Here is a 23,936-nt window from a genome sequence, read left to right as displayed (position 1 = left end):
TGTTTTTATTTGTGTTGCATTAGTGCACTGTGTTCACACTACAGAAGGCTCACACAAGAGCGTGCATGGACTTCACATGTGTGCTCCTCTTTCATCCCTTGCCCTCTCCTCTCTCTCCTCCATCTCTTGACCCCCTTCCCAGCTGAGAAAGACCTCTCTTACTATGATCTAGCTTTCATTTTGCTCATTGTTCATACTTCGGTGTCTCGAAGTATGAGAAACCACAGAACATTGCTGCGTGTCTGATTTGTTTCACTGATATCATGGTCTCGAGATGCACCCTTTTCCTACAAATGACTCAGATGCTCCAAGTTTTTAGCAGTGCACATTTGTGACTCATGCAGTTACCCTCATGGGGGCACAGTTTTAAACCTCATCCACAGGTTGCCTTGCTGATTTATCGATGATGTGTTTTGTTTGATGTACTCTATCAGGAACCTTGTACACGCAACGAGTGTTTCAACAACTTTCTGGAAGCTCCAGCAAAACTTAGCTCATTTATTTCAGGAAGCAGGAGCCACGAGGTAAGAATTAGCTTACCTGTATTTCTGATCTGTCACAAGTTATCAAACTACAATTAACTGATTTCTACTCCTGGCTCAGCTAGAACTTAGGCTTAAAATACAGGCAACCTTGGGGTTTGCTGGTTTGCAGGCCACCTTCCCACGCTCCTCTCACACCTTGGGACGAAGTCTGCTGTTCCCTTCCCTGGACACAGGGTGTCAGTAATTCCATGGGAGACCTCTGGAAGGAAGGGAAGTGGAAGGGGTGGCCACAGAGTCAGGGACATGTTTGTGTTTTGCCCACTGAGCCTCGCTGACAGAGGAGACTCTGCAGTTTTGGAAAGCGGGGCTATTTTGAGTGAGACCCAGGTTTGGGTTCTCGTTTCCCCCTTCTCTGCACTGCCCTTTGTGTCCCTCTGAGTCTCACAGCTCTGTGTCCTCAGGCAGGAAGCAGCAGGTTGCAGCCGGGCTGCCTCTGGGCCTTCCTGGGGTGGGAGGTAGAGAATGGTAGAAGCCTGCGAGCCTATGTCTCTGCTGGGCTTCACTTTTCACCCTGTGACATACATCAGCATAGCTAGGACCTGAGGTTGTGCCACAAGCCCTCCCGCTGTGAGCACTCCCAAGTGCATGCCTGCCTGCCCTGCCCAGCGCAGAGCCCAGGCACAGCGCCCTCACTGGTCTTTCCCTTTTGTTACCTTAAGGGATGTGTGTTGTGAGTCAAATCCCTGGACAATCAAGTGCTTGCAGAAAGGCCCTGTGCTCTCAGGCAACCACTGTTTACTCCGCCAGAACTGGGGAGAAAGGAAAGGGCCAGGCCCAGGGAACTGGACAGCCCGGCCTTCTTGGCAGTCTCTTGCAGCTAAGCAGGTTCTCTCCACAGAGGCTCTTGTTGCAATGATCTGCAGGCACAGAGATGCCACCTCGCCTCTGCTCAGGTGAGAGCTGGTAGCCCCTCCCTGCCAAGTGCAGAGCTCAATGCCCAAGTGAGGTTTGCAGTAAAGGAGCTGTCACTGTGAATAGGTGAGGAAGAAGGGTGAGAGCTCCAGCACTTGCTCCTTCTGCTGCTGCTGGCCCAGGGACAGGACAGACAGGACAGGTGAGATGTTCTTCCTCGCACCAGGAAAGATTCTAAACTGGGCAACATTTTGCCTGGAGTCCTGCGGTTTGGTAGTAGTTAATGTACTTTCTCTTGCATCTGCTTTTCCTCCAGGCCATAAAAGATTTTTACTTTCTTGTTTTTAAACCTCCAAGCTCCTTTCTGGAATTGCTACACCTTCAGATTGAGACATCCCTCCTCCGCGTTTGCAAACCTCCACTGTGTCTGCTAAGGGAGGGTTACTCCCCGAGCTGCCAGGAGCCAGAAGGCTTCCAAGTCAAGGCCCACATTGCAGCAGAAACTGGGGCAGAGCAGTCCTGGGATGTGACAGACATCGGAAGGCTCCCTCCCCAGCGACGTCTAGGACCAAAGCGGAGGTGATCTTTATTTGGTGAGTCTCATGTGGGTTGGTGCCTAATGCACATGTGTGACCAGTTACAACTGAGCTCAGCTCTCTCCTACTCAAAGGGCTTGAGGGTCCAAGCCCAGGGGCTGGGTGGAGAAGCTCTCCAGTTGGAACTCTGGTCACACATTGCTCAGAGTCCTGGGGCTGGATGTGATGGTCCACCCGGCACTTGGAAGAGCCTTGATTTTGGAATCGGTGCATCTGATCACTTCCTGCCAGCTCCCCTGCTCCAATTATGTTTGGCTCAGTCTGGTCGTCAAATCACTCTGCGATCCCTAAGCTGACCCAGAAAGTATGCAGAGGGGATAGAAAGAATTCTGTCTGGGCAAAACAGATTGGCCGTGAAGGAGAGAGGGCTGTGACTGGGTTTTTGAAATGTTCCCTAAATAATCCAGCCCAAATAAAGGTGGATGTGTATCGACCATTTATTTTCTTGACAAAGTTCAAGAAGAGATATTAGAGATTTTAGAAATTGATTTGTTTAAAGGCACAAGATTTCTTGTAACAAACATAATAGTTTGGTTCAATGATTTTAGAAGTCTTCCAGTCTTCTGCATTGCACCAATCAATAAATGTCTTAGTAATTTGAGTTCCAATCTGAATGTGGTAATTGGGAGAAGCCAGAGTTTTCTCTTTTAACCTTTGGAAATTATTCTCCCATGAAATTTAATACTCTAAAGAGGTCAGCAGGCAAAATGGTGAACTTTCCTCATATCTGCAAGTTGTTTATCTCTCAGCCACATATTAGATCAGAAGAAGTTACAATACATAAGAAAAAATGAGGCTTTTGAACTGCAGGGACTAAATACCTGGTAGCATCAGTTAGAGAGTGTACGTATCGAAATGATATTAAAAGTTCAGGCACCACAAATATAACCTGGTGAATTTAGACCTTCCCAAGTGGAAACTAGTTGGCTTTATGATTTAAAGTTTGAAATATAAACAAACTGTGAAAAATTTAAGCCTCTACAGAAAACATATACCTTCCTCCTCCAAAGCTGAAATATCAGAGTGAGATCAACTAATAACTAAAGATCTTGAGACTTAGCATTTTAATACTGTAAGTTTAATAAATTAAAATTTCTGCTAGCATGCATTTGGATATAGGGAAGCGTTTGACCACCAGCATCCAGGAGGTGGGGCCAGAAGATGATTGAAGTGAAAGGAAGGTGAATTTCATGATACATGTGTGAGAAGTGTGTGCAAAACTGTTTATCTACCAAGCATCACATCCTCGGCTCCTGGTAGACGCTTTCTGTGCTGTAGCCTCAGTAAAGTGTGCGAAAAAACCCTCAGAGAGGTTTCCCTTATTTTATGGGTGGTCTTAAGCTTGGAAAGAAAAAGTAACTGATCTTAAAATGGGGGAAACAAGAAGTTACACATACTACCCTAGCATGGAAAGTTTAGATTTGAATCATTTTCCAGGGACAAATTTCAATGTTATTAAATTTACAGTATTAAAACAGTAGTTAAGTCTCAAGCTTGGTCTATGCATTGATCTTGGAACTGTGAACCTAGAACTGGAGTTGGTAAAGCCAGCAAGGGACTCTGTCCCAGGCCTCTGAGCAAGCAGGCAGGGGAAAGGGGCTTACACAAGTTGGCTGTAATTTGTTCAAGCTTGCTCTGCGGTTAGTGGAGAGGTGGCCCCAAACCTCAGCTTCCCAGCCCTGTGAGCCCGTGAAATATCCCAGTCCTGATGAGAATGCAGAACTTCCTGATGTGTTAATTGCAACTAATTCAAATCCTAGGCTTTGGAGGGGATTCACCTAAAGGTGAGTACCGAAACCTCACAGGTATTGCACATAGGATCAAAACTTAGGCTAATGATATGCACCTGAGAAGACTGGTTCCTCTGCCGATTACTAATCCCCAGAAGAAAAGGCTGCATGGATGTTTTTAGTAATAATGATAGGCAAGAACAGTGTGTACTCATGGTGGCAAATGTCAGGACTGGCAATATCTATCTTATCTCTCTGCCTTCAAAACAGGGGAAATAAGAAGTTAGATACAGGACTGTATCATGGAAAATTTAGATTTCAATCATTTTCTAGGCAAAAATTTCCTCCCAAGGAAGACTCCTTTATCTACTTTTATTTATTTATTTTATTATGTTTTATGTTACAGATAATAAAAGCTAATAAAACAAAACAGAGTCAATCCCATCAAAACAAAGCAATGAAATTGGTACAGAGCTTCACAGTAGGATCATAGGAAAATAACAATAGCTACCATAGTGTATCTTGGTATCGTCACAGTAGTTGTCCATTTCTCCAAACATAGCAAAATCAAACCAGAAAAACCCAGAATAATGCCAATCAAAACAGAATATTGAGTAAAGCAAAACAATTAATTGGAACAAAACAGTGAGAACATTATGGGATTTCAATAACAAGACAGAAGGAAATCCCCCATATTTGCTATATTGCACATTGTCGTCCTCTCAAGAGATGCTGAGACCACCAGCCCCAGGCCTGAAAAATCAACCAAACAATCCAAGCATTCAGTGGCTCTTTGTACCTCGGTTGCTATCCACTGTGTCTGTCCTTGAACAAGCCTGTTGCTTGGGAGAAGGAGGGGTGCGGGTAGACTCCCAGTGGGGGTGAGAGTAGACTCCCAGGAGGTGCTATCTGACTTTTCTCTTCCGGGCCCTGCATGGCTCGCACTGCTTCCATCTACTTTCTTCATTTTCCAAACGCTGCAGGAGAAATTAAGGGACAAGTGTGAGCTTAAAAATGAAGGAGAGGAGGGGGAGGCAAAGTCCACGCCATTCACCAAAGTAAGATAATCTTCAAAACAATTTAGTTCTGCCAAACAGAAGCCTCAGACAAAAGCCTGACATCTGAAGGGGAAAAATACGTTTGGTTATTAGGAGAGAAAACACAGAACATAGAAACACTGAGTGATGGTGCAAAATAAAATGGAAAGCATCCCATCAGATAGGAAGCTGCCAAAATTCAAGAGCCGTTTTACAGGACCGACAAAACTAATCTCTCCAACCAAAACCAGTCTGATCGTTTATAAGCAAAACTGTGATTGCAAGGAGAAACAAAATACTAATTAAGGATAAGATAAATATTTTCACTTCATAGTTACTTGCCAAAGAAATCCCACTGACCAAACACGTGTACTTTGTGTGGTTAGGAGTACATATTTTTTCTTTTCTTCTCTTCAGAAATACACAGCAGCTTGTGAATGAAATCAATTGTCATGACGCTTCAAAGGGGCTCGAGTCTGTTAGGTCAATTAAACAGATTTCCCCAGTCATTCTCTTGTGCAAGCTTCTGAGTTCTATGGAGTGATTCACCTTTAAATATTGATGATTGTTTATGTGGGGGTTTTCTTCTTTTTAAATTCTCACCATGTGCACCCCAAGGAAGCTTTACATAACCCACAAACATTAAATTTCAGCTTTCATGGAGATGTGTGGATTACCATTTCCGTCATCATAACCTAGGGAAGAGAGCAGGAGGGGTAGGAATGACCCACAGGTCCCTGCAAGATACCCAGACAACCCCGGCAACACCCAGGACTTCCCAGTTCTTCCACATAACCGCATGGGCTGCACCAGCTCAGCCTCAGGTCCCTCTCTCTTGTCAGCTCCATCAGTTTGGCCAGGATGGTGAGTATGGGGGGATTCACAGGTTCCCCTATGGAACAGAAATGTGCTTTATCCTTTTCAGGTCAAATGCTCTAGGTAAAAGGAACACAAAAGATAAACAAAGCAACCAACAGTCTGTTTGTGGGTGCAGATGTCTGTGGGTGTGATGGAGCTAGCCCAAGAGTGACAGGGGAGCGCTGCCATCTGTAATTAAGGGACAGGGCTCATCACCGTGGAAAACTACACCCTCAAAGCCTGCGTCCTCTGAGCAGCTGGGTCCCAAACTTTAAAAAAATCCTTTCAGCCAAAACAATTGCAAACCCATGAAAGACCATTACTGAACCTGAATTTTTAGAATATATGCCAACACACATGGGACTTTGAAAAGTAAATAAGAAGTGGATTGGAAAATGGCGGCGAGCTAGGGGATCGAGCGAAGAATCTCTCCAGAGAATTCAAACTCAAAGATAAAAAAAGACAGCATGGAGAGGACCAGACAAATCGATAGCGATTCTTATTAACCAAGACAGTACAACTGGAGGATTTAAAGTCGTGCTGAGACCGGAGGCTACAAATCCCGCGCCCTTAAATCAACAAACAGACTCGTGGACCCAGCACGAAAAGCTGAGTTGCTTTTGGAGACCGCGGGAAACTGAGACCCAGATCGAGACTCCAAGTAGCAGCCAGTTCTGCACCGCTGCACCAGAGCGGATGTACAAAGCTCTGGTGATTCAAATCTAAACGGTGCACAGAAATCTGACCGGTCAGCGCTGAGCTGCGAGTGGGGGAAAAGTGGACAGCTTGGTGTGCGGCGGTCCCGGAACGAGGACTTGCACCGGACTCTGGTGAGTACAGAAAACTCCGCCGCTGCTGGGTTTGACCAGAGAACAGCTGGCCCGCCACCACGGGGAAATCAATAACACAGAGTCTGGTGCAGACATATTAGCCTGGCGGCAGAAATCGCAGCTTGGTAACATCACCAGGTCCCCCTGTAGGGAGGGCTGGTGGAAGACATCTTGAGTCCTGGCAGAGCCTGATTACTTGTTGGCTTCAGCTCCACACAGAGAACTTAGTGGGAGCCATCTTTGTTTTGGGCAGATCTGCTTTTCTGGTGCACCTATCACAGAGAGGTTTGGAAGAGAACGGCTGGGACCTGGGCAGAATCCTGTGCCATTACTCAGCTGCTTCTGATTCAAAGAGAACTGGCAGGAGCTTCTGGGGCTAAACCAAGCCTCTGCTTGGGGCCCAATAAGCAGATACAAAATAGTCACAACTCAGTGACAACCAGAAAGTACAGCCTAATTTATGAACTAACTGACACAGAGGCTAGAGACTAGACTGTACCGCCCCTACATCCCAGCCTACCCCAGATAACAGCAAATTGGGGAGGACAGCAAAAACTCAAGCCAGCACGCTTCTGAAAGGCCCTAAGCAATTCGGAGAGGGCCAGAGAACTCCAGGACAGTCTGAAAGAAACCAGAAACATGACAAGAGATAAAAATAAAAAAAAACCTCCAGCTGTTCAACAGGAGAAATTAAACCCAAGAGAACTAAACACTGAAGAGAACAAGCACAGTAACCATCCTCTACTCAACACAGCATCAGCCGAAATTAAAAAGTACTTACATGATCTCATAGAGGAATTTAAAGATGTACTCCTGATCCAAGTGAGGCAAGATATAAAGAGATTAATTAAAGAAATGACAAGCCCCACCCAAGAGAACACAGATGGAAGAACTGAGGAAATCAGAAAAGAAAGAGAAGCATCTGAAGAAGAATTTAAGCATAACTTAGAATACATGAAACAGATCCAAAGAGAATATCAGGAAACTCAGAACTCCATTGAATATTGGCAAAATGCCTTGACAGAAACTAAAGACAACCTTCTGAAACTTGAAGAGAGATTTAGGGCTTATGAACGTGAAAGAAAAAGCCTCTTAAAAATAACAAGGAACCAGAAAGAAGCAATTCTAAAACTGGAAGATGATAAAAAGATACATAACCTAAGAATAAAGAATGTGAGTGAGGAAGCAGGAACATCCAAAAATGAAATACAAAAAATATTCACAGAGATATTAAAGCAAAATTTCCCACGTATAGCAAAAAGAAATGATATCCAGATAAAAGAAGCATACAGAACGCCAGCTACCTACAACCAAAACAGATCTACGCCTAGGCATATAATAATCGAGATCCCAGAAATCCACCAAAAAAACAGAATATTAAAAGCAGCCAGAGAAAGGATGCAGGTTACCTATAACGGGAAATCTATCAAAATAACAGCAGACTTATCAACACAAACTCTTAAGTCAAGAAGGGAGTGGGGAGAAATATTCCAAGTCCTGAAGGAAAAAAATATGCAACCTAAGTTCATATATCCGTCAAAACTCTCTCTAAAAATTAATGAAGAAATAAGATACTTTCAAGACAAGGAGGAACTGTGGGAGTTCGTGGCCACCAATCCAACCCTACAGAGAGCGCTGAAGGACATTACAGAGAAAGAGAGGAAGAGATATCAGGATTACAGCTACAGTGGCAGAGAAGCCTCAGTGAACAGGGCAGACCATGGAATGAGGGAATAAGGTGGACAAATTATAGCAGAAAAGTGGAGTAGCAGACATGAGGCAGAGACGGTAAGCTAGTCTTTAGTAGAGACAGCTCTGAAACTATATTTAAAAAAAAAAAAGCAGAGGTCATTGCTAATGGTGTATAACGATTTAAAAGACACAGTAGTCCTAGTGACATATTTAGATTGAATTAAATTTGTTCTGGTCTGTCCACTCATATCAGATTTGAGGACACAGACCTCTAGAACCAAAAATAGCAGGTTATACCACGGCAACTATCCTTACTTTCCTATTGACTTAGGCTGAAATTCTGTATTACTTACATTGTCTTACTATGACTGATCTTAATTGTATCTGAATCATAAGACTATTGGTTGGCCTTGACTGATCCTATTTGAAATCGGTATGCATGTTAGAATCAACCCTAAAAGTAGAGGAAACTACTCTGAGCATGACAAGATGTAAAGGATATCCATACTGGTATGAATCAGTAACAGCTCTCAAATACTACAATGCAGTCAAAGATAAGTTTTTATAAAAATAGGTGATAGTATGTTTAACTATAATAAGCCAGTGTTGTCGACAAATCTATTGAAAATAACAAGAGAAAACATAGTAGCTACGGAAGATCATTTATATTATAGTTTTATAAGTCCTATCCATTGCATGTTTATCTAGGAAATTGTTTCGTTGTCTTGTTATGACTTGGTTTTCCCTATAATACAGAGAGGATAGGAACAAATACTCTGAGAAAGAGACCTGAAAAACCCGAGGCTTATTTTGTAGCATTATAATATAAATTCTAGCAATCTATTGCTTGCTGATTAAAATGACTCTGGACTGGTTTCTTCAGCTCAACTTCAGCATATGCAGAGATGGGGACGGCTATCACAAAGAGAATGAGATATGCGATGGTAGTTGGTATTGTCTTCCCTAATTTGGAACTTGAGGACCTAAAAAGACTCCATCATCCTGTAATGATTTGATTACTTCTATAATATGCAATAAGTATAGAAAGTGGGTGAAGTTAGGGACAACTATTTGTAAGAAGCTAGAGACAGTTAGATAAGGTAGATCTCCAGTGGACTTGCTTTGAAATCTGTATTTCTTTAAATTGTTTTTTATTTTTTTTTAAATGTTCTGTTCTGTTTTGATATGGTTAACCTTATCCTCTTAGAGATGTAAAACAAATAGGTGGGACTGATAATCATATTACGGAGCTTTTGTTCAATCATAGAGCAGAATGGTTTGTAGGGTCAGTTTTTTGAAGGTCATTCTATATACTTTAATTCTATAAACTGAACAGCCATTTCGAAGATGACAATTTGTAACTTATCAACTGGCAATTTCTTACCTTTTGTTTGTCTGTAATTTAGAATTATTTCTACCCTTTTTTTTAATCTCCATGTATTTTTTTTGTTTCCTTTTCTTTAAATAAAAAAAAAAGAAAAGTAAATAAGAATTTTAATTATCGTATTCTTACGATGAGCAGCCACTGGCACAATACATCCTGCATCAAATATCCCTGTGCTATCCCCTGGTCCATTTGTGTATGCTTATTCTGGCAATGCTACTAGAATTTTGTTTGGATTAACATGAAAATTCAAGTAAGTTATTATACACAAAGCACTGAGAGCAGTGAATGGCATAAAGAAATCATTCATTCAGTCCAAACTCTTAATTCTACTACTGCAACTTCTACTAATTTTAATACTATGCCGCATTACTTTCAATGTAATTAAAGCTGGTGCTTCTATCCTATTTTTTTTTCCTTAGCCTTATTGAATTATAATTGACAAATGCAAATTTATGTACTTCTGGTACTCAGGAGATTTTGACGTGTGTATGTCTGTGAAGTAATTGCCATTGCCATAATCTAGTGAATGCCTGTGTCTTATTAGTGCACGCTTTTACAATTTTTGCATATGTAGGGAATGCACTTGAGACAAGTCTTTAGGACGCTCCCAGTATATACAGTCACCACACTGTGCTGTATGAAATTCACTCATCCGGCGTCACTGACACTTTCCAGTCCCCAGATCCTGACGCCCACTCTGCTGTCCTTTAGGGGCTCTGCTTTCCTGGTCTCCACTCCTCAGTGAGATGGCACAGCACCTGGGTCTCTGTGCTTGGCTCAGGTCACGTAGCATGTGGTCACACATGACCGCACCCTTCTGTGTCCCCTAGTGAGGCCCATTGCGGCATGACTGTGCCCATGGAGCCCGCGCTGGGCACACAGGCGCCTTCCAGACCTTGGCTGCTATGCACTCGGGGCCACAGGTATCTCTCCAGTCCACGGACCTTATCTCCTTTGCGGACCTGTTTAGGAGGAAGGTTGCCAGATCACATGGAAGTGTCAATCTTAATATTCGAGAACTCTCCACTGTTTTCCATGATTGTTGTGCTGGTTTGTGTTACCCCCATCACGTCCTCATGGAAAGAGCTCTTTTGTCTTTTTTATAATAGTCATTCTAATAAGTGTGAGGCAATGTCTTAGGGTGGCTTTGGTTGGTATTTATCATAATGGATGGAGTGTTTTTCATTAGACCTACTGGCTGTTTGTACATCTTTTGAGTAATGTCTATGCAAGTCATTTTATTAGCATCCTTTACTTTCTTACTATTGAACTGAGTTTTTTTAACATATTTTAGATATTATCGGATACACTGTGAATTATTCCTCCCATTATGTTTTGCGGTCAGTACTTTTTTGTTCGCAACAAAATATCACCCAGGAGCCAGGTGCGGTGGCTCACACCAGTAATCCCTGCACTCTGGAGGCTGAGGCAGGAGGATTAGAAATTTGAGCCCAGTCTGAGCAACTTATTGACTTTAACAAAACGCTGTCTCAAAATGGGGCTGTAGTCAGTGCAGGGTCCTGAGTTCAATCCTTAGGACCATAATAAAAATGAAGAAACCACTGTCCAAACCAATGTCACTGGAGCTTTCCTGTGTTTTCACCTAGAAGTTTTACATTTTCAGGTTTTATACTTATGTCTTTAATCCACTTTGAAATTGTTTTGCTTATTGGGTGAGAGAAGGGACCCAGCTTCATTTTTCTGCACGTAGATATTTTCTTTACAAAGAGTATTCAAGGAAACTTCGTTAAAGACCAAATGAACTCCTATGCATGAATTTATTTCTGGTCTTACTATTCTAGTCCTTGGGTTAATATATCTGTTTTTTATGTAAAACCATGCTAATTCTGATTACTTTTTTGCGCCAGTGGATATTGAACAAAGTACTTTTGTACTAAGTTATTTCCCCAATCCATTTTCTTTTTCCTTTTTTTCCTTTTGATTTTGAAACAAAACTCACTAAGTTGTCTGGCTGGGTTTGAACTTGTGATCTTCCTGCCTCAGCCTCCCAGAGTGGCAGAATTACAGGTGTGCACTGCTATCCTTCACTTACACTTTTAAAATTGTGTAGTGTGATGTCTTCTATTTTGGTTTTCATTCTCATGTCTGTTCTGGTTATTTGGGAGTTTTGTGGTTCCAAGCAAATTTCAGAGGTGTTTGTTTCTCTGAAAAATATCAGTAAGCTTTCATCAGAAATCCTCTTGCATAAGTAGATAGCTTTGTGTGTTGTAAATATTTTAACAACACTTGGGCATCATCCCATTGATATGTTTTCTTTACTTCTTTAATCAGTGCTTCTAGTGTATAGTTTTAGTGTATAAATCTTTTATACTAAAAACTAAATTTAGTGTTTAAATTGAGGGCTAAATATTTTCCTTGCTGAAGTTATAAATGGAATTGTGTCTTTAACATTTTTTAGAATATTCATTGCTACCATATAGAAATGTTGTATGTATTTGTATGTTGATTTCATATCCTGTAGCCATACTACAATCTTTAGACCCAAAAGGTTTTTTTCCTGGAGTTTGTAGACTTTTTTCTACATAATAGCATGTCATCCAAAAAAACATAATTCTAAACTGAGCATGGTGATACACAACTGTAACCCCAGCATTCAAGAGGCTGAGGCAGGATGATTGTTGTGAGTTCCAGACCAGCCTGGGCTACAAAGGAAGCTCAAGGCCAGCCTGAACCACATAGTGAGACCCTGTCTCAAAATTTTTTTATTTTTTCCTTCAGACTTGATGCCTTTTAATTATTTTTCTTGTCTAATCACACTGTCTAGGATCTCTAATACTATGCTGATAGAAGTTGTCCAATTGGCATTCTCCTCTTACTTCTAATAGTAGAGAAAAAGCTTGCTATTTTTTATCCTGAGTATGATGCTTTGTGTGCTTATCATGAATGGCTTGATGCTGACCTTGCTTGCTGACCCTTTTTGGCTTTGGAGTTGCTTAGCCATTGGTAACACACACTTGTGGATGTGGCTGGGTAGTCGTGGAGGGTGGCCCTGGGATCTGCATCTGGACTGATCCCACCCCCCATCCTTCCTCCCTGCTGCTGATTTCGTGCACTGTTTCCTAGCTGACATGGGCTAAATAGTTTTCTTCCACCAGGCCCTTTCGCCGTGTGACTTTTGCCTTGGAGTCAGCCAGCCATGCACAAAATTGTCTGTAACCATAAACTGCATTAAGGCATCCCTCCTTAGCTTGTGGGCCTTGGGTATTCTGTCCCAAAAAAATGAAAGCGATTGATAACAGAAAACTGGTACCAAGAAGCAAGGTTGTTGCTAGGACTGTACCTAACCATGTGGTTCAAAGCCTTTGGAACCAGTTTCCCACTAAAAATGTTTTGGGATGAAAGTTGAAGAAGTCCTGGAGTACTAAAAGCAGAGCCTGATGGATAGTTCTCAGAAATCCAGAATCTGAGTAGAAATGCAGATAGCAAAAACCCAGCTCGTGAGGTTTCCCCTGGGAAGGAGGACTTTACTGGGAATTGGACTAGAGGCCCTGCATGTTATATCCTCCCAATCAGTCAATGCTTGTTGACATTTTTGCCACATCCTAAGACTTGATCATCAAATAAGGGCTGTGGATTAATTGATCTGGCAAAGGAAATTGCAAGGCAGACCATTGTTCATGAGTACCACTGTTTTTAGCAAGATTTATGGTGAAAATTTGGAGCAGAAAACTTTGAAACATTTAAATTTTGGCTCTAAAGGAACTGAAGGTTAAGTTGTGGCTAAAAATCTAATACAATGGCCTTTACTATGTTTAAGTACATTCTTTTTACGCATAGAAGTTTTAGCATGAAAGGATGTTGAATTTGCCAAGTGCTTTTTTCTGCATGTATTATGACAATTATGACTCTATCCTTCTTTCTCTTGGTGCAGTTTATCCAATTTATTTGTGAATGTTGAGTAATCCCTGCATTGCAGGGATAAATCTTACTTGATTATGGCATATGATCCTTTTAATGTGTTACTGTATTCATGTTTCTAGTATTTCACTGAAGATTTTCACATTTATGTTCACCAGAGATGTTAGCCTAGAACTTTGCATTCCTTTACTGTCTAGTGAAGCTTGAGTTGTAACCTCAACTTGAGTCTGGAAGTAATGTCTTCTTTAATTTGGAGGGGAAGAGTTTGAGAGGAACATGTTTTGACTCGTTTAAATGTGCAATAGACTTCACCAGTGAAGACATCACAATGCAGGCTAGCGGTTTTGGTTACTGATTCAGGTTCCACTGTTCGTGTTATTCTCTGTGGGCTTTCTATGCTACAGGTTTTGGTCATTCAGCCTCACACAGAACATACGTACATACATGTAAATATACACATATTTACCATGGCTAATGCTCTTTGTGAATTAACTGTTTTCTCATTGTATAATGAACTTCTCTGTCCCCTGTGACAGTTTTTAGCTTAAGTCTCTTTATAGTCAACCACTCTCTTTGGGTCACCATTTATATAACTTCGGTTTTTTTCTCTTCCCTTATTTTCAACCAATGTGTGGTCTTAAATCTCAGGGAGTTTCTTCCAAGAAAATGCAGTTGGGTCTTCTTTTTTCACATTTAAATAATTCACTCTTTTTCTTGGAAGACTTCATTGATTTTCCTTAAAATAATTATAGATAGGTCAAAGATTTCTCCATTTTGTTATTTTCTATTTTGTATTTCCTTTGTTCAAGTCTTCCTTTTTTACTAATATCTCTTGCAATTTGATCATTTTTTGTAGTGTCATGCTTTCATGACTCTTTATAGTAAATCTGCTACAGGATTTTTGTGGGTATACAGTGATTATCATGGTGTTTACATAAACTAAATCATAATTATTCCAATCTATCTTAAACCATTGATGCATTGACTTCAGTCACATACATAAAAATCTTCATTTTAGCTCTTCCTGCCTCTGTGTTTTATGATTTGTTTCTTTGTAGTACTATAGATTAAACCTAGAGCCTTCAAAGAGTTGTGTTACTAGTAAGTTATTAGAATTATAGCAATTTTAACACTTTTTAACTTTTACACTGGATTAAAAGGGATTCACATACCATCATTACTATACCAAAAAATTTGAACTTGATTATATTTTTATGTTCATGCTACTTTTTATATGCTTTCACGTTGTGAGTGTCCTTTTGCTTGAACTTGAAGAGCTCTCTTCAGCATGTCTTGTTAGCAGATCGAGTGATGCTAAACTCAACGTGGGTTTTGCTTTTCTGGGAAAATTTTAATCTCCCCTTCATTTCTGCAGGACAGCAACTTTTCAGGGAAAATATCCTTGGTTGGCAGTTTCCCTCCACATGGAAGGTAGCACTCCAGTCTATCAGATTTCTGCTGAGAAATCTACTGATAGCTCTGCAGGAGTTCCCTTGTATGTGAGGAGAACTTTCCTTAACTTTAAGAGATTGCTCTTTACTTTCACAGTTTGCTTATCGTGTATTTAATGTTTAATCTAGTTGAGATTTGGGGTCTTCACAGATTTAAGATTTATTTCCTTCTCCATTGTTTTCTGGCTCTGTGTCTTTAAAGAAGCTTTCTGTACTCCTTTTGAATTCCATTGCTGTTTGTTTTGGTTCACTTGATGGTGACCCATTGGGTACATGGGACTGCTATACTCCTTGCTTCTTTATTCTTTTCGTTCCTCCAAACTGGTTATCTCGGATGACACACCCTTGATCATGTCTGCTTTTGAAACTCCTTGTGGAAATGTCCAAGCCAGTTATTTGGTCTTCAGCTCTGGAATTTCTCTTTGGTTCTCTTTGAGGTTTCTCATTGAATCTCTTGTGTTATTCATAATTTTTCCTGATATCATTTACCTACATCTGTTCTCTTGGAGCACCATAAGTTGCTTGGAAGGTAATTAATTTCAATTCTACTTTGGTTACTTTGTACATCACCATTCCCTTCCAGTCAATAATTGGTTCTTTATTGTGATAGTGTCATGATCTCTTTATTGTTTGTGGTCCTGGTTCCCTTGTCAGTTATGCATTTGAAGAGGTAAATGCCTCTTTAACTCTTTACCCACTGGCTTGCATCAGTCAGGAAAGCCCTTCATTAGCACCCCCATGCAGAGTCTAGGCAGGCTGACTATCCAGTACCTCAGTGGACTTACTGTTGGGGTCTTTGGAGGGACTGAGACAAAGCATTCTGAAAAGTGTAGATACTACAGGTCATATTTTATGAAGAGCGGTCAGAAAAACTGAATTTTTTTACTTACAAGAGAGTATAAAGAAGTTACATTATTGTACTCTGAAGGACTGTGACTGTGGGATGAATGAATCCTATATTGTTTAGAAAAGCCAGGCCAGGATCAGTGTTTAAAATGCATTTTAACAGGTATTATACAGTGCATAATTTTGTGTATTGATATTATGAAGCATCTTTTGCCTTTGGTTCATGACAGGCAATTTTAGTAAATAAGTACCCCTTTGGCTTGTAAATCAAGTTTCAAAATGAAAATTCATATTAATTACCAAAAAGAATAATTAAATAAGCAAAAAAATTGATGAATATAAATAGATATATATAGATAAGCTTAGGTAGGTAGATAAATGATGTTACTTTATCATGCTTTGTATTGTATCTGTGTGCTTGTTATCTATCATCTATGTTAGCATTTACTTGCTATGAAACCTGCCTCTATGCCCCTGCCTGCTTTCCCTTGGAAAACCTTGTACCAAGAGAGAACTTGGCGTAGCTCAATTCCTAGTAAACACACCCACATCTTTGTCTGAGTGCCTACACCGACAATTGCATCCCATGTTGCATCTTTAGTAGACTGCAGAATCTTCTTTTGGTAAATATCTGTCAAATTTAGGTTTGAAATAAGTGTGAAATTTACTCACTCCTGCAAGAAGTCCAGATGTGACCATCCGTCGCTAGTAATGTGATGTCACAGAGTCACATGCAAACCTTGTTCCTTTTGGACTTCAGATTTCTCGTCAGTAGCACAGCCACATTCCAGAAAGGAGACAGAAAGGGAAACAGGGCATGCAGCTAAATCTACCTCCTTTTAACAGATTTCTCTATCCAGTAATCTGATTTCCTTGTCAGGGAAGCCCCAGGTGCCTGTGGCAGACTTATAATCCAAGACGCTGAGGCAGGAGGAACACAAGTTTGAGTCCAGCCCGGGTAATTCAGCAACTTAGTGACACTCCTGTCTGAGGAAAAAAAAGATTTAAAAAAGGACAAGGGTGTAGCTTAGTGCTTAGGTCTTAGGTTCAATCCCCAGTACCCTGCCCACCAACCCACCCCCCCATAAAACTGAAGATAAACTAAATATCAAAACACATTCACACTCAATTGATGCACAGAAGGGAAGAAAAATCTCAGAAAATAAACAAAACACGTTTCCTTGCTGAAACCAGACATTTTTACAGTTCATCTAGAAAACACATTGTGGAGATAAAAAAAAAAAAATGTTAAAAGATACTGTAGAAATAGCCTGTGTTGTGACTTAGAGAGGTCTTAAGATAAACAAATGGCAACCACCGCCCCTTCACCAGAACACGCTTGCTAATGTAGTGCCGGTAGAAACACTTCTGTCTCCCAAGCCTTAGGGAAGTGGCACCAAATAAAATGAGAGAGACGTGGTGGTTACACTTTCAGATCTATGGAGCTTTTGTATGAACAGGATCATAAAAGCATGCAAGTCATTGCTTCTGAGCTGGTCTCTAAAATTCCTGAGACTATCAAAGCGTTTTCTCCACCCGGGTACTGACTGGTCATATTTCTTATTTACTTTGTTTCTGTTGACATCAGATAAAATCAGAACAAAGGTCTCAGCCTTGGGAACCAAGCTGCAGCCCCAGGCAGCTAAGCAAATAGCGGAGAGCAGAGTCGGCTGGAACTAGCTGAGCTTGCTCTGGGGAGGTCAGTTTCAGATCTGATGCGCCTGTCCCTTTTAACACACTTTTGTCTTAACAGGGAGCCTGAGGGGTTCACCTCGAAAGAGCAGGGAGATGGACTGCATCATACAAAAGGCTGAAGCCCTGGAGAGGGCGCACCTGATGCAGGTGGTCTGGGATGACGGTGGAGAGTCCCTGTACCCCGCCGTGTGGCTGAGGGACAACTGCCAGTGCTCCGACTGCTACCTGGATTCTGCCAAAGCCCGCAAACTTCTCCTGGAAGCCCTCGATGTGAACATCTATATCAAAGGCTTGACGTTTGACAGGAGAAAGGTAACTGTCCCCACAGGGTGGCTCCCTGCCCTTTCTGGCTAAATAAAGCTGCTGATCTGCCCTGATTTAAGTGGCTATTGTCTCACTTGGCCATGCCTGGGGCCATCTAGATGACCACTGCATGGTGCTCTGTACAACTTAATTATCGTCACTAACTGGAAGCATCTGCTATTCATATCACTGCCACTATTTATTTTTATGAAATCTGCAGTTTCACTCATTATTATTTTAGTCTGTGGCAGCCTTATGATAAAATGCAATGATCTCTACAACAAAAGCAATGCTGCTGAGACTCCACTTAGTCATCTGTAAAGTGGGGCTGCTAACAGTAGGGATGTCTGGATTTGATGACGTAAGATGGGAAGAAGTGTTTATCTGAGTGTTTATCAGGATCCCTCGGATGCAGTGATCACACAATAAATGGTGCCGACTAACATTTTAGTCAGATCTGTGGGTGGAGGTCTAAGCTTTGTCCTGAAAACATTGTTCTCTCAGCCTTACTGGATAGGCCCCACCATCCTGCTATCTCTCAAATCCACCTGGATCTGATACAGGAGAATGAAACTCCCGTCCTACTGTGTCCGCGAGTTCATGTTCTCTAAAATCGAAGAAGGAATTTTAGGAACAAAGGAGGTGAAGAATAGAATATATTTATTGAGAGGAAGAAAGCTTCTGTCTGAGACAGAAGGGTCCCGGGGTCCCAAGCGGGTTGCCAAGGACTCTTGTCTTTTCCAGGGGTTTTTATAGAGCAAAATCATGGGGCAAACCAGGTTTAAGGTGGGGAAAGACTGGGAGTTCACAAGGCAGTTGGCCATAAGGTGGGACATAGGTATAGTTAGCCAATAAGATTTAGTAGTCCAGGTAAAACTGATTAAACTGGGGACAAATGGGAAAGCCAGTCATGTAGGAAGCCAGCATTCTTAGAGCTGTGATCTTTCCCCTAGGGGGGTGATATAGTAACTCCAGAGTGATAGGGAATTAAGTAGAATATCAGTCCTTACGATGTGGATGCATTTGTTTGATCCTTTGTCTTGAGGCCTGGCCCATAGCAGCAGGTGTCTATTGCAGCCCCTCCCTGAAGTTGCCAGGTATCTGAGCTTATGCACTGGCTCCTTTGAGGACCCAGCCCTGTCTCACTGCCTGTAATATTTCTAACCAGCTCAGCTGCCTGAAACAGATTCTTATCAGAAGATAACCGTAACTGCAAAGGCCATCCTACACCCACTGTGTGGTCCTCATCCGAGGACTCTACACCCACGCCTGACTCACTGCCGGTGGTAGTCCCTGGAGTTATTTTTCTGCTGCTTGTTGGATAGTAAGCACTCAGAATGGTGTCATTACTTTTATCGTGATTATTAGCCTCATTAACCTTATTATATTTTCTCCTTGTCATGACATTACTGTTTTGAAACCTCTTGACAGGAATCTTACCCGATACCTAGTTTCAGTTGTCACAGAAAGTTTGGGGGCCTCTGGTGTAGAGGGTGCAGCACCAGAATTCCAGGGCCAGCCAAACTCTGTGTTTGCAACTCTGGTTTAGCAGCCACCATCTTTAGATGACCCACTCTACTCTCGTGGAAATGAAAAAGAAAACAAGGACCACTGGCTTCCCTGTTTACCTCGTAAGGTCCAGAAAGGGCAACGCTGGGGAGCAGGCACGCAGATGTAAGCTGCACAAACAATGACTTTGCCTTCTGTGTTTCAAGGTTTACATCACGTGGCCGCACGAGCATTACAGCGAGTTTGAAGCTGATTGGCTGAAGAAAAGATGCTTCTCCCGGCAGGCCAGAGCAAAGCTGCAAGGAGAGTTGTTTTTGCCAGGTAACACTACCGCTGTCTTCACCACGCTCTAAACCCCTTGTAACGAGGTTCTCACACAGTATCTATCATTATTTTAATTGCAAATAATTATGGGCTTCAGGATGATGATTTGTGTGATGGTCAAATCCAAGCATTGACCACTTCCATCTCGCCCTTTGTGAGGATCTTATGGTGAGACCTGTGCCCAGCAGTAAATTCACGCCTTGTGCTTTGGGGAAGATGGTAGTGTCCTTCTTGGAGATGCGTAAAGAGTCACCCATACAGATCCTGTGGGCAGAGACGAGGAGGAATGTAGAGCAGCCTCCATGTTCCAACCAGGTAGGGACAGAATGCACACAGCTGCCTTGCATCTCTGTCTTGTAAATGGTGGCCTGACGCACCACAGACACTGCAAGCGTGCCCTGCAGAGAAGTGGGCTACAGCGGAGGTGCATGTGCCCTGCCTGACAGTTTGGGCTCAGACCAGATCAACACAAACCAACAAAGCAGGAATTCCCAAGCTAGTGTCCCTGATAGAACTGTAGGGGAGGACCAGCGGCAGCTGAAAAGATAAGAAGTATGAAATATAAATGACCTTTATTTTGAGAATGCGGGGAGAGACACCCCGACCCCCTGGGATGCGCCATCTCCACCCCGGGGCCAGCAATCTCTCTGTGGAACACGTGGAGTGAGGCACATAAGTAGCCTCGGCTTGGGGTGGAACCTAAGGGGGGCATTAGGATGCACAGGTAGCCCATTGGTCTTAGTTTGGCACCAGAGGTAGATTCCTAAGGGTGGGGGAAATAAGAGCTCCTTGGCTTTACCGGCTACAGTATCCGGCCTGGGCCCAAAACCCTTTCAGTCCCCAGGAAGAACTGGGTCATCACTGAATCTGTGAGATGGTGAACACCACAAAGATCAACAGGTCTGCAGAAGAGGGCAAGGCATGGGCTCTTGGCAGCCCTCACTGCAGACCCAAGCACACCAGCTCTTCCTTCTGTGAAATGCAGCAATGAGCGTACCCATGAGTGCCTGTGCCCGTGAGTGTGTGTGCTTGTGAGTGTGTGCATCTTGCACAAGTGCCTTTGTCTGGGGATGGTTTCCATGGGTCTCAAAGAGAACCTGTGACCAGAAAACTTCAGAAAAGCAACAAAGGCTGGATTCAGAGGGGAAAAAAGACTTTCTTTTTGAGCTTAGACAAAATAAGTATTAGAAAAAAAATCAATTTTTTAAAATGGAAAACCACAATTATTTATAATAGAATTTAAACATAGCCTCTGTTGTAGGTAGGAAAAGTTTATGATTCACTTTCTCTTAGAGATTTATTGCATGAAATGGAGTGGGTTAAACTTTAGCACTTGTGATTATTTTTATGTATTTTAAGAAATTTAATTCCTACGAACAAGGCAAATTGTTGTCATTTCCAGTAAATCAGATAATACTGGACCACTCATTACCACTTGAGCAACTGATCACTGTGTTGAATTCTCTGACACTGATAATGGGACCACAAAGTCATGTATGAAACAGCAAATCTGCCTCACTCTATGCAAGTTTAGAATTCTCCAGCACACGTGGTGCCTCTCCGTGGCTTTAAAGGCTACACTTACAACAGTTTCAAGGCCACAGAGAAGTCGCCAGGAAGCAGCTTAATAGCTTCCCCTTTTCCTGTGGTTTTCAGTAATAAGGTACAGTATGCCTCCTCCTCTGTAAGCACTGAGACTGAAGTTCTTCTGTTTTGTCTCATCATTCTGACAATTTTCATAGTTCTAGTCGAGCACTTTGTGTCTAAGCCTCTAGACATCCATTTTCCCCTTTGTCTAGGCCTTCGTAGATGAACATAGATGCGTATCCTGGGAAAACTTTTTCTGGTTCCTCCAGGGAATGCATTGCTAGATTCTGCAGGGAGCTCCACTTTTTTAACTTCAGAGCAACTGTCTAGGTCAAATAGCAATATCTCAAAAGCACTGTTTTTTGTTTATTTTAGATTTCTCCTGGTACTCAAAATATTTTTTTTCCTTAACTCTGCCCTAATTTTGCAATCCTGTTGGATTTTAGTTTCATTTCCTTCAAGTTCTTCTTTGGATTATTTTAGGAAGTAAAGCCAGCATTTTATTATTACAGCGTAAGCTGTTAAACTCTGTAAAAGGACAGGTCCACACCCCTCCATTAATATTTCTGGAGGAGCTGCAGTTTTAAAGCTTACACTTCTCAGTGCTATCAGGTAGTAGCAGGACGGAAAGGGTACCGGATTCGGTTAAGTAGTGGAAACCACTGCTCACAATGTCAAGCTGCAATCGTGAATAACATAAGGAGAGCTGGCTGCATGCAGACACTGGAAAATATTTTAATGGTTTAAAACAAGATCAGGTTTTCAAAAATACATTCTCAAGCTGTGCAGTGGGTGTGTAAAAGAAGAAATTAATGGGCCGTGTTTGGAATACTGGCTCCGTGGCTTTTTGCCTGCAGAATCTGATACCTTGTCTCACTGCCACTGCATATTTTCAAACGTGAAACCTCCGGAGCATGTCAGCAAACTCAGCTACATTTGTAAAAGCATTTTGTTTTTTAGTCCCAGGAGCAGCGTTTCCCCTTCTGTTCCTTCCTGAGAGGGAGGGCTTTTCAAATCTGGAGGCACATCTGCCCCTGACAGGTGATAATCAGTTGTGGGACTTGTGTCTTAGGACAATGCAGGGCTGGGTTGTCACCAGGCAGGCATGACTGGAGGAAGATGAGCAGAGTCCTCTTCCCCTCCTAGATGCCCATCCTGCAGCACAAACATTGGGTGCCAGCATGTCATGGATTCTGAAGGAAGTGCCAGGATTGACATTAAAAACCCGGGGTCTTCCTTGAGAATTTATCAATCCACTAGGGAGCAGCAGCCCTGACAGAGAGTAGGTGTGGTGTATTGCTTTAGGTACATGAAAGCCAGCACTGCAGCTTAACGATGTGACAGAAGAGCAGGTCTGAAGACAGGAAGGTCTGGGCTGAGACCGTCCACTAGCTGAAAGGAAATTCTCAGCAGGGAAAATGGCACGCGTAGAAACTCATCCACATGCAGGGCAGGGGACTGGCTTAGGAAACTGCCATTAATTTAACACTGGTGAGGTTAAAATGTTTAGGCAACAGAAAAGGAAAAAGCCAAGATAAGAAAGGTTTCAGTGCCCCGTTTGGTCTTCAAATCATAGGCCAGGATGCCCAGGGTAGGGCTCCCATTCCATTCATTTCCCAGTGGAGTCCACCCACAGGAATAAGTGCACGATCTTCACAGATGAAGAAGCTGAGTACCTTCATTGTTTAGTCTGCATTTATACATGTTCAGCATTGCATACAGATGGTTGTGAGCAAAGCAATACAAGCTCACAGGTGCTTCTGAGTGTGTGACCGTTTCCCATGCTTCATTTTCCTCTTGCCCCAGCCTCCCCTGTCCAGGGAGACTCCTTGACCTTGGCTTTGCAGGGACCACCACATAAAGAGCATGTGGGCATCATATTTGTGGTGTGGAAAGCCTTAGGTGTAGTTGCACCTAAGGACCAGGTAGAGGGTGACTGGGCAAGGTGACCATAAGCACAGCCTAGGGAGACTTCTCTAAGGAACAATGTGACCATAGAGGAGGAGAGGGCAATCACATACATATTAACTGTCAGGATAGGAGGTCCCTGGCCCTTTCATCTGCTCTCTGCTAGTTTAAAACTTGAGCGTGGAAGCCTAGCATATGAACATTTTGGCACATGAGTGAAAGCCGAGGACTTTAACAGAACCCTAGAAACCTGAAGATTTCGTTTGTGTAATTGTATTTAAGCTTCCATGTGAAATTTGACATAATTATTTACTCTTTTGTATGACCATGAGACACAAAATTCCGGTTGACTGAACTGAAATGAGGAAAGAAAATCTTGGTGTACTACGATCTCTTATCTTTACAAACCTCTTTGTTCTTTTCAGGAATATTCAGTGTCTGAATGCCTGCTTTTCCTATATCTTCAAATTAGTACCAAAACACTTTATATTAATCAGTAACTTTATTAATACTTGTTATTGAAAGTTGAGATTTTAAAAGTTATAATCTTTTTCACTGGGAAATTCTGGTCATATTTTTCAGTAATCCAGGACTGAATACACCAAGCAGTCAGTAATGTTTCTGTGTTTACTTACCTGCTTATTCATCTATTTATTTATTTATGTGGAGGGTTGAATTTAGGACCTCCTACCACTTAGGTACATCTCCATCCCTTCAATTCATGTATCCCTCCCAGACCATCAACTTAATCCAATTACAGCCCTCAGTCCACAGCTACAGTCCACCCCTTTGTTCCAGAGAGCACCCCGCAAGAGGTGAGGACTCTCCGGTAAACATCAGGGCCCTGTAAAATCTATTTGCTGTCCACAGAGTCAGAAAACCAAAATACAGTGCTCTCTTTTCTTAA

At 42.1% G+C, this 23,936-nt stretch overlaps 1 protein-coding gene across 2 annotated transcripts in view; it reads left to right on the top strand.

The window, feature by feature from the left end:
* The first annotated feature begins 1,366 nt into the window (after positions 1–1,366).
* The window catches only part of Bbox1 (gamma-butyrobetaine hydroxylase 1), a 60,215-nt gene continuing 37,645 nt past the window's right edge, over positions 1,367–23,936 (top strand). Inside the window, exons 1-4 of one of the 2 annotated variants that reach the window (XM_023562966.2) lie at positions 1,367–1,599; positions 1,714–1,990; positions 17,457–17,710; positions 19,417–19,531. In XM_023562966.2, the coding sequence (XP_023418734.1) occupies positions 17,492–17,710; positions 19,417–19,531 (334 nt within the window). In that variant the 5' untranslated portion in view covers positions 1,367–1,599; positions 1,714–1,990; positions 17,457–17,491. Of the gene's footprint in view, positions 1,600–1,713; positions 1,991–17,336; positions 17,711–19,416; positions 19,532–23,936 lie in introns of those variants that run through there. The other variant, XM_013147266.3, reaches the window with a different exon arrangement.

Source organism: Cavia porcellus, unplaced genomic scaffold, assembly GCF_034190915.1.
Source record: "Cavia porcellus strain 051 isolate PalLab524CR breed Dunkin Hartley unplaced genomic scaffold, mCavPor4.1 scaffold_9, whole genome shotgun sequence".
In the NCBI taxonomy this organism is placed as follows: domain Eukaryota; kingdom Metazoa; phylum Chordata; class Mammalia; order Rodentia; family Caviidae; genus Cavia; species Cavia porcellus.
Note: the sequence above shows the minus strand (reverse complement) of the source record. Positions and strands in the feature narration are given on the sequence as shown.